Raw genomic sequence first — 16459 nt, 5'->3', positions numbered from 1 at the left:
AGACTAAATTCTCTCTTTCATGCCATTGCTTTTTCTTATCACCTTGACAATTCAAACAGTATGAAGTCAGCCCTCTATTCCTGCTAGAAAGGATTCTTACAGTGTGGGCCCTCACTATGACTGTAACTCCTCCAGTCCCTCAGACTGAACAGGGGGAAAAAAAAAAAAAGAGGAATAAGCAAGGCCAGAAAGTACTGGTTTTCATTCTAGTCTCAAATGGCAGATTATACCTCAAAGACTAGTGTACCCCTGTAATAGAAAGAAGGAGTCCTAGATCATTTCAACCAGTGGTAGAACCAAAAAAATGCATCAAGCAATAACTACCTTAACAACTACCATTCCCTTTTTCATTTAATCAATCAAGCAACTATCTGCTACAAGAACAAAAAAAAAGGAGAAATAGATGAAAGGTTCTGTAGTGTCATATACTATTTCTGCAAGCACATTTAATAAAATATATGTGGCACAGTATGGTGAGGTTAATAAGAAATATTGTACGGATTTACTACCTTTAGGTTGATTAGAAATACGTGCATGAACATTAAAAGTAACCAGAAACAGATACAATACCTGACAGGTATTATATATTTACTACTATGAAAGATACATATAACAGATCTCAGTGTTTTCCATCTGGAATAGACTGTTTTACCTTCAATATAAGTTGTTTCAAAAACAGAAGCATAAATGCCCTTAGTGATATGATTTCTTTCTGTGAGGGCCGAGGACCATCTGGAAGAAGCAAAATACACCACTTTTAAATATAAACTAATTCCTTTAATGACTGCAGCTTCTTAAGGAAATCACAGTTCCTACAACAGATTTAATATTCTGTTCATTATATAAAAGTTCATATTTGAAAATGATATCATTTATAACCTTTCAGAATGACATTTTACAACACCAATATACATAAATATAAGTGATTCGTTTGGAAAAAAGAAAAGCATATATATATATATATATTTATTTTTTTAAAAACAGAGACACAGGAAGATGAAAGGTAGCAACTAGGTCTAGACTCACACAACTAAACTAAGGTATATGTTCTGTAGGTGTCTTCATATGAAACAGGAGTTTCAAATCCCAATATAAGCAACTATTCTCTTTATTGTACTCAATGTACTCAACTGACCCAATGTCCGTGCCCAATTCAGGATAAAAATTATCAGTTCTATTGACTACATTGAGTTGAATCCCACTGAAAACAATGGGAGTTCAAACACCTAGTCCAGCTACACTGTGGTCATGTAAACTTAAAAGTGTCTGAATACAAAGTTGAATCTCACCTAAACTATGTGATAACAACTTGGAATAACTAAGCCACTGTGTTAAACACCATGTTAATGAAAACCACCAGAGAAAGGATTAATGAAATACTAGTGGTGGCCGTTACCTGTAGCAGAAACAAGCTATTTAACCAAAGAGAAACTACCATCTGAAGAAAATAGTAAATTTAAGCCAGCAAAAATATAAATCTGTAATCCATAATACTTTAAACAATTGTGCTCGAGGAAGGACATTAGAAAAACAGAAGTAGCTAAAAAAACAGAGCCTGAACAACTATAGTCATTTGCAACTTGCTCTATTGTATTTTCCATTCTCCCATTTCATAAATAGTATAGGCTGAACTGGAAATTCTTTTGTTAAATTCTTGCTTTTCAAACAATGCATGTCACAGACAGTCTTAAATTTTGCACAGTGAAAATAAATGCAGGCTAATTTATTTTTTCATCAACGATTTCATCTTATGCTGATAAACACATATCAAAGCTTAATAACATAGATGTCTCAGTATTCTTTCCAATCCAGATGAGTATAACTTTTAAATGATTTTTTTACAGTCTCCGGTGCCACTCTTCAAAGTGAAGCCACTGATATATAGATAATAATGCAAGTTTGCAACAAGGGCAAACCTGAAGGTAAGTGTGCCAGTTTTGGTCGAGATAGCGTTAATTTTCTTCATACAAGAAAATCATCCATGTTTTGGATTTGTGCTGAAAACAGTGTTGACAATACAGAGATGTTTTCTTTATTGCTGAGCTGGGCTTACACAGAATCGAGGTCTTTTCTGCTCCTCACACCACCCCATCAGTGTGCGAGCTGGGGTGCACAAGAAGTTGGGAGAAGACACAGCCAGGACAACTGACCCCAACTGATTAAAGGAATATTCCATACTACATGACGTCATGCACAGTATATAAAGCTGGGGGAAGAAGGAGGAAGGGGGGGACGTTCAGAGTGATGGCATTTGTCTTCCCAAGAAACTGTTTCGCATGATGAAGCCCTGCTTTCCTGGAGATGGTTGAACACCTGCCTGCCGATGGGGAGTAGTGAATTAATTCCTTGTTTTGCTTTGCTTGGGCACGTGGCTCTTTACTATTAAGCTGTCTTTATTTAAACTCACAAGTTTTAAACTCTCACTTTCATGCTTCCGATTCTCTCCCCCATCCAAACTGGGGGGAGTGAGCGAGTGGCTGTGTGGTGCTTAGTTGCCATGGGGTTAAACCACAACAGTAAGTTATATTTGTTTGACCAGCAGGAAAAATAAGAATGGTTAATCCTCTCAAGTTTTCTTCCCTGCTTAGGAGTGGAGAGAGAACTGGGTACTTTTCAGAAAGAAGCAAATAAATCTCAACCTCTCCCCACCACCACATGTAAAAATAGTAAGGATACTGTTGTAAAAAAATCTATCGTATAAACTTTAAAGATACAGGAACAGTTTTATATCCATACATTCTAATGGCATCATGAAACATCTATTTCCCATTGTAAAAACAGACGAAGGTTTGATTTTTTGGTACTAGCTGCAACTATATTAAATATTACATGTGTTTTTATGGCAATTGTGTGCTTCTAGACAACAGCTAATTTCTTCCCTAATTCAAATGCAGATTCAACTCATCTAACTGCATCATAGAAATCTGTTTCTTCCCTCCTACACCTTTACTGGGATTCAATATCGGACGATATATGAAAAACAGGCCTAAAAACTGAGGCATTTTGTCTTTTCTGGAAGACTGTAATTATGGAAACAGAAAACAGAACACTAAGGCAATTGGGAGCTCTACAAAGCAGTTCTGTAACAGAAATTTTAAGTAGGCATTAAAAAGAGATATCCCAAATTAACTGGGAACCTGTTCAAAGGTACCTAAGTTTCATACTTCTCATTCAAATACCCACTAGTTTCTCTGGAGATGTGCGAGAACCTTGAAAAGGGTTCTTCAACATGCGAAAGATACGAAAGGAGTTGTTGCCTGCAGGTTATATGCCAAGCAAGCAAAACGGTGCTTTTTCCTTCAGTCCTCCAGTATTATTTATTCCTTATATTTTGGTTGTGTCTTGAAGCTTCACTGCATTAGAATAAGAAAAGCCTTTACGTAAAAAAACCCTATTAGTTTGAAAAATTAAAAGAGGACTGGTAGAGAAAAATGAGAGGCAGGAAAAACTGGAACCTATGTAACTAGTAGACAGCCACAAAGAGTGGAAGAAAGGGCTGCAGCAATAGTAATGCAACGGTCACCTGATACAGATTCAATGGAATTAATCTGAGAAGTTGTAAAGCTACATAAAATGGATTTGCCACTATAATTGTTATGTCATCACACTTTTTGGCTTCATAGAGTCATAGAGTCATAGAATCATAGGGTTGGAAGGGACCTCTGGAGATCATCTAGTCCAACCCCCCTGCCAGAGCAGGGTCACCTAGAGCAGGTTACACAGGAACACGTCCAGGTGGGTTTTGAATGTCTCCAGAGTTGGAGACTCCACCACCTCTCTGGGCAGCCTGTTCCAGTGCTCTGCCACCCTCAGGGTAAAGAAGTTCCTCCTCATGTTTAGGTGGAACTTCCTATGTTCCAGTTTGTGCCCATTGCCTCTTGTCCTGTCCCCGGGCACCACTGAAAAGAGCCTCGCCCCATCGTCCTGACACCCACCCTTTAAGTATTTATAAGCGTTGATAAGGTCACCCCTCAGACGTCTTTTTTCCAGACTGAAGAGACCCAAATCCCTCAGCCTTTCCTCATAAGAGAGGTGTTCCAGTCCCCTAATCATCTTTGTAGCCCTCCGCTGCACCCTTTCCAGCAGTTCCCTGTCCCTCTTGAACCGGGGAGCCCAGAACTGGACACAGTACTCCAGGTGCGGCCTCACCAAGTCAGAGTAGAGGGGGAGGATGACCTCCCTTGACCTGCTGGCCACGCTCCTCTTGATGCACCCCAGGATGCCATTGGCCTTCTTGGCCACAAGGGCACATTGCTGGCTCATGGTCATCCTGTTGTCCACCAGGACTCCCAGGTCTCTTTCCACAGAGCTGCTCTCCAGCAGGTCAGCACCCAACCTGTACTGGTGCATGGGGTTGTTCCTCCCCAGGTGCAGCACCCTACACTTGCCCTTGTTGAACTTCATAAGGTTTCTCTCTGCCCAGATCTCCAACCTGAAGAACTTCATTACTAATTAAAGATTTATTTTAAAAAAATGCATTATTGAGCAATGATATAGTTTATGCTAGAAGAAAAAAATATACACTATACACACATATACTGAGGTAAAGAGAGACAAGTAGATCTTGTTTTTCAACACTGCTTTTCGTAGTTTTCTTTACTGTCTATTCACCTTTGTGCCCATCACTGGATACAGACAATTCAGTGTCACCATCACTCAGAAACTGCCAAACAGCACTGCTAAAGACTAAAACCAAACCCAAACTAAATCAACAACAAAGATAATCCTTTTCAGATCTGTTACAGCTACCATAAGTCCCTAATAAAAAATAGCAACATTCTGGTTAATTGGCCAAGAGAAAGGATGCCTCCCTTATCCCACACCAGGATGAGTCACTAAATCATTTCCTGCTTTTAGATTCTTTATGTATTTATTTATTGCAGATAGCACATGATTTGCATCAGATTTTTTTTAATATACACTCATAATGAGAGTTCACCAGCTTTATCCAGACAAAAATAAATGAAAAAAATTCATCCAATTCATCCTTGCAGCACAGAGCAATTATAGGGGCATAAAACAGAACTAATTAAGAGGGAATAAGTAAACATATTCAGAGTAAAGTACAACCAGTACTGGTGTAAAATACTGATTAGGAGCTTTGAATAACAAAAATAATGATTTCTAATCCTGTCTTTGGAATTAAAACGTTGTGTTATCAGTTCTACAAGCAAAAAAATGCAACATTCTTCCATCTGTTTTTTTTTAATATGTAAAAAGCATGATTTTTCTACTCCTTAAATTAATAAAACATGATACTGATAGCAGAATCTGATCTCCAGCATGCATAAATAACTTCACATGTTATGTGGATCACAGAAGGACCTACTTTTTATCTTACTGTTGCAAAGCTAATAAGAACCGAGTTCCATGCTAACTCAGCCCTTGAAATAAATCTGTGCAACTTTTTCTATCCAGAAAAAGAAAAACTATAGTTACTTTCTCTTCATAATAACTTTCATAATTCTCACTTTTCTAGATCATGTTCAAAAATATTGGACACTAAAAATGTTTTTGAAAACTCTACTTAACATAAGTTAACTTGGCCATTAACAACCATGCATTCTCTAGCAGGAGGAAAGATACTGCTCATAAAGGTCCATTCAGAGTAAGGGTTGGGAAGCAAACAGGAAATACTAGTAGAGAAAAAGAAACGCTTGGTCAACCGCTCAAGAATGAACTACACTACTCAGTAGCCTGAAACTTAAATGCACGTTTCTTTCATACAACAACGAAGTTGCAAATATTTCATGGGGTGCTCTGCAACAGGGTACAAAATTACAATTTAGCACAATACATTTCTGACAGTTGTTAACACTGAGTAGCATAATTTATTTTTTCTTAGGGAAAAAACCTCCACGCTATTTAGTTGATATTTCTGTTATTGCCTTCATTTTATGCTTTCTCATTACTGCACCACTGTTGGTTCATCAGTATTTTCAGAGTGCCATGCGGTTGGTAAGTAATTCCAATGGAGATTTTTCAAGGCATAAATATCCTGGTGGGCTCTAATAAGTTCTCTCTTAAATTTACAGAAATTCTACATCAAATTAATTCATCAGTACAGAGATTTTTTTTTTAAGTGCATAAATGTTTTATTTTTCTTTAAAAAGGTTAATAAATAAATTAAACTATCCAACAGTTACTAGACACCCAAAGACAAAAATAAAAGAAGTATGTTTACATTTTTCTCTGTTGCTTTGATATTAAAAATATGTGTGTTTTGCCCCTTCTGAAAGACAACCACAGCTTGGCTTCTATTTAAATATTAGTCTAGTATATAATTTGAAAAGACGAAACATCAAAGAAGAATTCAGACTGGTAACATAATGCTAAGATGTCTCTGGCAGCTTGAAGTATTTTCATTGAAATGCACCATCTACTATAGCAAGATAAAGAGTTAAATCTCTCCCTGTTTATCCTCTTATTCATTCCCAAAACCCTCAAAAGGAAATACTTTTGGAAAGAAATAATATAATTTTAAATAATTTTTACTCAATTGCCTGTTTCACTGTGGCTTTAGATGCTGCAACTGTTGGGCGACCCTATGGTCTTCTCCCACCTTCACATCTTATTCTGTATGATTTAACAAAATGTTAAAAGCATGCACATGGCAAATCAAGAGAATAGCTAACCATAGTTCAAGTGTGAAATGTAAAATATAATAAAGTCTAGGGATCCTTTCCCATGGAAATTGGTTTGCCTTTTTCTGCTCTTCCTGACATGAGAATTATCTCACAAGTTCACTTCTAATATGGTCTTAATAAAACATAAGTCACTTTTGTCCTGCCACCTATTTATAACTGGTATTTTAATTTAAAAACCACACCAACACAACACAAAAAAGGAAAGTAAAACTCAAAATTTTAAACAGAAAATTTGCCTCCACCATGTACATCTATATCTAAAATATAAAACCTACTAAGAATAATCATCAAGCGAGCTGATAACTGTACCTTTTGAAAAAGTGTTTCTAATACTTCAGAAGGGAACAAACCAATATGAATTTAGTATACTGAATCCAAGAAGAAATACCAGCTTCAGACAGGAAAGCAATATGAAAGAGAAGATAGAAACTCAAATTCAAAATAAATATTTGAGCCTTCTAAATAATTCAAAATATTTACACCTCCTATTTTATAAGGAAAAGCAACTTTCATTTTTTAAGAAAACAGCGTTAGCCAAATGGGAAGCTTCAATACTGAGCCACTTTGGCTTTAAACAAGGTATACTACACTGTCAGTACAGGAAACTTGCCCACTTTGTGCTTTAAGGCAGAGGAAGGCAATAAAACCTCGAAGCAGGTTAACTGCAAGTAATAGTATATCAAACTACTAATATTAAAGTGTTTCAGTATCTCTGCATAAAAAGTGATACGCCTAGAAGACAAGAAAGCATCACATTACTAAAATGTTTGCATGAATAAACTCACTTTCTAATATGACAGCAAGCTATTTAAAGGCACTATAAAACATAAAGTCAAATTTCAGATATTGGCAAGATTTCCATTAAAGTCTTCTTCCGATCTGAAAAGTCTGATGTCAAGTTAGCTTAGAGTTTCAGTTGCCTCTGATAAGGGACTATCATATGCCATTTTCTTGCATTATGACATTTTTCTGTTTCTTACAGTAAAATTACTGCTCATAGACAATGGGTCCTGTTCTTTCATTTTGAAATATCAAATGCTACTTAAAATGCAGTTACTCTAACATTCACATAATTGTATTTTTACAGTGGAAGTTTCTTACTTTTACAAACTTCTTTTTCCACATTATTCTACATTTTAACAAATAATAAACTTGACAGCTACGTGTGGCAGTAGTGGCTGTATGCAGGCTAGGAAAAATCAATGCAAAACCAAAATCCTGAAACATTTAACTTTTTTTAAATATTAGGATTGGTGAAGTTATGACTTGGTGAAAAGAAAAAAAGCATTAAGCATATTAACTACAGCTACTTATAGTATTCTAGGACCATAACCCTGAATCAGCCAGACCTGCATATCACATTGGCAGATTGCACTTAATGTTAAAAGAAAGAGCATCTTGTGAAGAAAAGCAATGTAATATCCAGGTGATTAAACATTTTGAAAAGTTTTCAGGAATTTTATCAATTGAAAGTAATTAATGCGAATTCGATAAAAATAAAATATGAAATTAAGTTACTATGAAATCAAATTTAGCAACCCATCACCTCAGCAATTATTATATTTCCACAGTCATTTGCTTGCAAATCAGCACGGTTATTACAGCTCTATTAGTCAGAAGCAGAAGCTACCTGTGAAATAATAGCAAAAAAAATCGTAGTGCTGATTTGCATGGTGAAAATTCCACAGCTATGCTGGATTTGCACATTCCATTGCTATGTCACTGATCTTCCTCCCCGATAACCTGACATTCTTCAACTCTACACAAGGGAAGCCATTTTTACAGACAGGAAAGAGTACTACAAAAATACTTTCTACTCTAGTTCTATCAATTACATGGTATTTTCTGCAGTCTAAGCAACAGAGGGGAAGGGAGAGGATAAGGAACAAGGAATAAAGTTGAGATTAAACTTTTAAAAAAGTCACGTTTATCTAGAAGTCTACCTAAAGAAAAAAAAAAGGAGAAAATACAGATAGAGTGGATAATAATATGTATTTCGAAAATGAGCATGGCCTCAGAGTTTATCAAACACCTTCCCAACTACTGTATGAAGGCCTTCGTAATTGTGATTTTTGTTGTCATACTGCAATGCCAAACAACCAGTAATTTGCACTATCTGATTGCCTTTCAGGGACCTACCTGGTTGCCTTCCTGAGAAAAACAGAGTCTGAAACTGACACAAATGAGAACATACTATATCCTTAAAATAGCTAAGAATGAAATAAAAGGTAGGGAAGTAAAACAGACATATGTATGCTAATTTAGAGTTAAATGATTCATTTCTCATTCCTAATTTAGTGTCCTTGTGTACCCCATGCCTTCTGTTCAGATTTTGATGACTACATAATTTTTTTTTGTAGCTATTCAACTAGCATTACACTTACAAATACTCCAAAAATACAGCTAACTGCAGAGAGGCAGATCTGGGAGAGATAAAAACAATCCATACCTCCTACAAAAAGAAATGTCACACTGTTTCCAGAAAACAGCAAGCCTAGCCAGGAGGAAGTAACATGCAATACATTGTCAAAGTGCTGTTAGGTACTACTATCTTGACACAGAAGTACAGGAATTCTTTAATTAAAAAACTCACAAACAACCAACCAACCCAAAGAAAAACAAAACCCCCAAAGAATTACAGCAATAACAAGTAGAAAATACCATCAGAAAATACCAAACTTACAGTCTCAAACTAGTTGAGCAATTTTCCAGATCTCCGTCTAGGTGTAAAGATGGTTGACACCTGGAAACTTTACCTCCCAACAGCTGGTCATTCAACAGTCACAAATACGATGTACATATTATAAACTGATCAACTGAGTTTGATAACATCCTAATTCCTCATTGAGCTCAGATACGGTTAACTTGTCTGATGCTAAAACTCTACCTGTGCTGTGCATTTCTCAACAGAGCAGAGCTCTGAAAGCATGAAGCTGGGTAAAGTCAGTCCCAAGGCAGGATTCAGCTCACCCTAATTTCAGACATCTACAGAGTAGCTGCCAACACGTGAGACCAGCTTTTAACTTGCCACTGAAGTCAATGAAGATCTAATCAATATAGTCAATGGAGTCTAGAAAGCAACTACCTTTCAAACTAAAGAGTTCTCAAGGCTCCGTCAACTAGAGGTAGGACACAGCTTCCTAAAGATACTTAGCAGTGTGATTTGACATGCCATAAGGTATACAAAATATCTACATAGAACAAGGATATTTGACACAGGACGCACAGGACACCTGCATCCTTCTGAGAGGCAGGTGGGATGCCCCACAGGGACTAAAATGACGGTAGGAAACCACATTCAGCCAACTGACTCCTGCATTCCACTGTATTATCAGCAGACACCAAGCTCGGATGGGGACGCCTTCACTGTAGATACCAACAGTGAACTTAATTCCATTTTGGCAAAGAGAATCCAGAATCAGTGTAAATGGAAAGCATACTTTATCATTGACAAAAATCTCACGCTAATTAAGTAACCACCACAGTGAATTTTCATATTACAAACTTTTCACTCAAACGAACAGAGAACAGAAACCCAGTGTGCTTTTCTTAAGGTATTTTTAAAGCAAATTTGAATAATTTTACGAAGAATATAATTCGCCTAATATTATAATATGAGAGAACTATAAATGAGGTCCCAGGGCCAACAGCAGCTCTTTCTGCGAGCCTCAACAAGTTGCAACTTCACTGCCTATTAGGATACCTAATCCAGGATAAGAATTGTTCCTTCCATTTTTATTTATTAAAATGAAAAATATTGGAGAAAACCCCTATACATACAGCTCACTAACAAATGAAGAATTATCCAATAACTTATATATGTCACATCCTTACATATTTGGATATGTGACAGCACTAAAATATCCCCTAATTATTCAATTTCTCAGTGTGACAGTAATAGTTACAGAATGAAGATAATTAATAAATTCTTATATATCAATTAATTTTTAAAAGACTTTCAACCAAAACCTCCCGGCTTTACACAAGAAGTTAGATAAATGTAATGACATTACAGCTGGAGTGTATAGGATTAGAATGATTTGATGCTCTGGTTAATACACATCTGTTACATGCAGCATTTAGCCTCTACGTCTTACTGCTGTTTTTTGTGGCTGCTGTCATTCAGTGCTTCCTGAGCTAAGCTAAGCGCGTGACTATAAGCGAAGTTAAATCAATCTCTATTTTATAAGGGCAGAGAAAAAAATATTACTAAACTGGAAAGACAGCTTCAGAGATCTCAGCAGTGAGAACTAGAAGTTTCCACTCTGTTTTCAAGGTCACTTAACACTACCAATCATTCAAACCCCACAAAGCTTTCTTTGGCATATGAAACGCGCTTAAGATTTCCTCTTTGTTACAGAAGAAGAAAAATCCATGATTTTACTATGATTCCTAAAGTATGCCAACATAAGGATATGCTATGCAATTGAAGACCAGAGTTGGAATCTTCTGGGAATACATAAAGACGTAAGGAATTATCATCAGAGGTGTATGATACACCAAAATTACTTGCACAGTCCTCCTACTGTTGACCACTGGCACTGATTATTGCCATTGCCTCCTTGACTACAGATCCAAGGAGCTTTCGCACATTTACATCATAAATCTTCCTACACAGGAAATCCTTATATTTTCTTTCTTACGCATTGTACTTACCTAATCCTTTAGGAGTAATGCCGCTGCTGTCAGCAGGATTAACCACCCAGTAGTAGTATTTCAGCGTGTGCATCAACTGCAGTACTGTTCCTACTCTGCGTATAGTGTTATAGATGGTAGCAGTTCCAATGAATTCAGCTGACAAGTAGGTATACAAAGATAACTGCACCTGAAGAATGGAAGTTATCCACAGAAACCCAAGTTATATATTAATAAACTTAATTTTTAGGCTTTTTAGGATTTACTTTGTATGGGATATAAAAAACTTAAAAATAATAAACTAACTTAGGGCTAGGACTGGACTGACACATGGAATGACCTCCAGAAATGCCTTCCAATCTAAATTTTCTATGATTCATGTCATGAAATTTTCTATTTTGGCTTTTTATAATGAAAGTATATATTATCAGATTTTAGGACCATGCCACTTTTCACTTTGGTCCACATTCCTCATCTGTGATTATTTAGGAAAACAACTAATTCATTATCAGAGATGACCAATAACTTTTTATAGTTTTTACCAAACCAAAATACATAATATAATTAAAATGAAAGTTTATGCAGAGGTATAAAAAAATATATCCTAAATACATTTTAAATTAAAAATACATACTTTTATGCTTAATATTTAGGAAAATAGTGTAATGCAGCCAGTGAAAAATGGACTGTGTTTCTGGAAACAGTCTTTTGACAGAATTAGCCAGAATTTTAGGCAAGAATGTAACTGCTTTTAGAAACTTATAAGAGACATTGGAAAATACAGCTAAGCAGGGTATAGACTTCATGATCTGAAAAATCTTTGTTAATACCATGTTTTAAAATAAACAAATTAAAAACCTAAGTACCATGACATAAAAGAATACTTGTAGGAGAGTCATAATACCATTCAAGTGTACAATTACCTTTGCAGGGGTATGTATCCAGATAGCAGGATTAAAAAGGATGTGATCACATAATTGTTTCAGTAGCGGTGCGCCGTGAGACAATCCATCTAAGTATTTTGCAAACGACAAAAATTGTTCCAGAACTGCTCTGGTTATATGAACTCTTGATGACTAGGGAAAAACAATCAGAAAGAACAACAAGAATAAAGAAAAACTTTCTTCCTTACTATACTTACAGCAGTAATATGAAGTGATAATTTCATCCAGTTCATCTTTACTAAATACATGTAATCTCATATGTTTTTATGTCACTGAATATGAAAAGGAAAGTTAAAAAACATATCAGCAACTTACACTTCCTAATAATAATCATGGTCTTTCTAATGGATACATTTAAGAGGTCAAAAATACTCATCAATAACTGAGTTAAATAATTTTTCTTTCTTTTCTTTTTTTATTTTTTGGGTTTTGTCTTTCTGGTTTTATTATAATCAGTCAGGATTCTACATTTTACAGCACAGTGCCCCGAGTACTTCGTCTGAAGTCCTTAACTCTTCTTCAGTTAATTTTGTGTCCTACTGAAATTGGGTTTCTCAGTACGTAAACACACATTAATGGTAGACTTGCTTTTGTTTCTTAAACATAAATAGGTATTTGAAGGATTTGGGTTCAAGGTTTCCTCAAATTTCAAAAGAGTCCTTCAGTTTCATCGCATACGCTATTAAGTCACTGTTGAGAACTGCTCCTATGCAGTAACATGGCATGAGGACTTTAACAAACTACTTTATACACTAAGTTAACGAAAGGCACCAATAAGAAAAACCATTAAACAGCCGTCCCCTAGCCTTCCCTAAAAAATGTTCCAATTACTTTTAATGCTGTAACTATAGTCTGGGAACATGCAGATTAATTATTTTTAGAAGTGAAGTCCATTTGTGAGTAATACCAGCTCAGCCTGGATGCTGAGTTTCCTTTGGCTTGTACATCACAGTTCACAATAGGCTGCAACTAATAAGAACAAAAATGTTATTCTGAAGTTTGAGTAAAAAAAAAAGAATCTTTCTGTCCTCTCAGAAGTATTGATCACATGCAAATGAACAACAGATAATTTACAAATAATAAAATTGAGCCTGGCTAGGAAATAAAAGGATTTTTTTCCTGTCATGTGTGCCAACTGAATATAAGCATATACTGAAAAAAACAAAATACATCCTTTTGAAAAACTGCAGCTAAGGACAACATAACATAAAAAAAAAAAGAAAACGGCATATGCTGTAAAAATTGTGTTGTGACAGACATCGATCAAAATCCTTCAAATATTCACATACCCTGAGTTTAATGATTGTAACAGGTGTTAATTAGAATAGTATGCAAACTTTTTTTTTTTAAATTTCATATACAGCATTCTAAATTGATGCATTCAATGTGTGTAAACCATAGTGCTCTATTCAAGAGAAAGGGACTCCATGAGGACTCACTAGCCTGCTTGTATATAACTTACAAAACTGGAGCTAACAGCTTTGTAAATTCATTCCAGTTATGTCACAAGAAAACCTACCATCAGAAAAAAAACCCCACCTCACACTAGTTCTTTGACTTTGTAAATCACACTTGCTTAGTACAGAAAAAATAGAAGCCTAGGAAATAATCTGCTTTTAGGTATCACTTCAGTGAAGGTAAACTTCTACTACTAGATTCTACTATAAGAATGTATTTTCCTAGCTGAAAATAGAATAGGGAGCAGAATGAGAGAAAATATTTATCATTCTTCTTCAAAATTCAGTACATTTTTAAAGGTGAGATTATCATTATTTAATTTCACCATCGAACAACACAAAGCTCTGGTCATGGTTTCTTCTCAAATAGTTGTTACACTGACCTCATGCTAATGAAAAATAGAGCAGCAGACATTCTGCTCTGCTGAAGCCATGAGATTCAACTATAAGAGTATTACTATCTTAGTACAGTAGTTTGTTTCCAGATTATTAAATCACAGTAACGTGAGGGCTTTGAGCCAGGAGGCAGGTAATGCTCCTCAGACGAGCATCTGAACTGAACCTCAGTTTTGTGATAACTGCTTATCATGTCTGAAAACAAGCAAGTAAAGGGAATGCTCCTTGCAACTGCTTCTTTCAGAAATGAAACTATTGTACAGTTTTTATTATTCAAAACACAGAGCAATTATTTCAACCATTTCAGAACTGAACCACAGATGATTAACTTTATTTTTATTAACGTACACAAAAAAATAAATTTAAACCTAAATTACGACACATCTGTGATACGCTTCTACAAACTGGGAACATGAAAACTTCCCTAAACAAGAGTTTGGGGGACGGAGAGTGGAGGAACACAAATGAAAATACATCAAAGTGATTCACAAAATCTAAAGTAAAAGCATAAATTAGATAAACAGGATCAACTCCAGAAAATTGATTCTTTGAATATTGACATATAAGAGGAAAAGGAAGATGAAAAGACTCTGCAGGCAATGTGTAAGTAACACAAATCAAAAATATTTCATATCACAAATATATTTTATTCCACCAGTCCTTTGAGCTAAATGACTGAAAATACCACAAAGACAGTAGAAATACTGAGAACAAAGATTAAAAAAACCCTCCAAACATACCTTTTCAAGGAGGTAGCCAATGACCAGAAAGCCTTTTCCACCAAGCATTTGCTCTTGCATGGCTACTGAACTCTTAAGAAGCTCAACCAAGAAAGCCAACAGGGTAGCACTGCATGTAAAGAACAAGCATTTTTTCAGATTACAGATGTAGAAAAATCAATCTGTTACATTCTCAATATTCACCAGCTATCAAATGAACAGAAATCAGAAACGGGCTTAAAGTGGTAAACTGTGAAAGAACACAAATCTTACTTTTTCTGACAAATTTCTCCAATCATTGCTCGCATATTACAATGGGAGGAGAGAGAGTTCATATTCAGACAGAAGTGCAAAATCATTTTGTCACCTATCCTGATTTGACCAGGACTATCCCAAGTTTTAAATATCCAGTCCTGCAACTTGCAGTTCTAGCCAAAGGTTTTGCGGTTGGAAGAGGCAGGAGATGATGAGTGGGATGCAGCTGACAGTGCTAGAATGATGCAGACAGGGGCCACATCAACCATTTTACCATCCAGACTAACGATGCTAAACAGCAAAATTTGCAGCCACTAGGTATATCATCACTCCACACTTTCAGTCCCTCGAGTTACCACTACCACAGAAATGAGGCATAAAATGGCCAAACATGAACACGGGCAACGATGCCCACCACAAACCACAGTGGAACAACAGCAGGGTGGAGAGCTTCCTTCGTACTTTCTCCAGACGAAACACGACAATAATATTTAGGTCTGACAAAATAAAGGCTGAAAATCACTTTCATCCAGTTAGAAAAGCACAGAGAGACTTCCAGAGGCCACAAGGAAATCACCCAGCAGCCCATCCCAGCTGTATCTGTAAGTGAGGTGTTCAGAAAGCACAGGGAGGGGAAAAAGCGTTCAGAAAAGGTTACTGTTTAGTAACAGAAGAGATATGAAATACTTCAGGGGACAGACTCGGCAAGAAAGTGAAACTAAGTTATGAAAACCAACAGAAGAAACATATGACGGATCAATGCATGGTGGGAGAAAAATTGCAATTGACTCTTGGGTGTTGAGAGGGAAACAACACTCATCTGTTGCTGAAAAACCCAGAGGAAAGGGAGAAAGGAAAAAAAGCCCCACATTTATGACAGAAAGGAAATATTTCAAATGATTTTTCAAATATATCAAACAGGTAGATGATGGAACACTTTCTACTGCATATACAATGCATACGTAAAGTCATTATTCCTTTCCTAAAAATAAAACAGGTATAACGATTTCTAGTTGTACTGACAAATATCTTCAACCATGAAGATTTTCACACAGGTGGTAGGCACAGGTAAAAGTGAAAACTGTGGCTTTTGCAGCTATGAAAAAGTGAATTAAAGTTCAACCTGCATTTTATAAATTTCAACTTTACTTACAGTATATACTCAGTTAAAGGTTTGCTTGCTCTCCAAATACAGTCTTTTACTTTGAAATAAATGTTGAGATTGGTTAATCCATGCCAGCACCAAAACATAATCAATTTGCTGAGGAAAGCAAGATTTATTCTATTTGGTGAGCAAGGCTGCCATGCGAAAAGTACACAGTGTGGGCAAAGTACATGCTGTGAACATGAAATAGTGCCTTGTCTTGCTTCATTGTTGAACGCTCACAATAATCAGTCTAAAATCA

At 36.0% G+C, this 16459-nt stretch overlaps 1 protein-coding gene across 5 annotated transcripts in view; it reads right to left on the bottom strand.

The window, feature by feature from the left end:
- The window catches only part of NBEA (neurobeachin), a 513163-nt gene that overhangs the window by 352297 nt on the left and 144407 nt on the right, over window positions 1-16459 (bottom strand). For all 5 annotated transcript variants that reach the window (XM_063332757.1, XM_063332720.1, XM_063332711.1 and 2 more), the window contains exons 11-14: window positions 14820-14928; window positions 12206-12358; window positions 11304-11472; window positions 653-732 (exon numbers count right to left, since the gene is read on the bottom strand). In XM_063332757.1, coding sequence (XP_063188827.1) covers window positions 653-732; window positions 11304-11472; window positions 12206-12358; window positions 14820-14928 — 511 coding nt within the window. The remainder of the gene's footprint in view (window positions 1-652; window positions 733-11303; window positions 11473-12205; window positions 12359-14819; window positions 14929-16459) is intronic.

Source organism: Chroicocephalus ridibundus, chromosome 1 (assembly GCF_963924245.1).
Source record: "Chroicocephalus ridibundus chromosome 1, bChrRid1.1, whole genome shotgun sequence".
NCBI lineage: Eukaryota > Metazoa > Chordata > Aves > Charadriiformes > Laridae > Chroicocephalus > Chroicocephalus ridibundus.
This window is presented reverse-complemented; position numbering and strand designations above follow the sequence as displayed.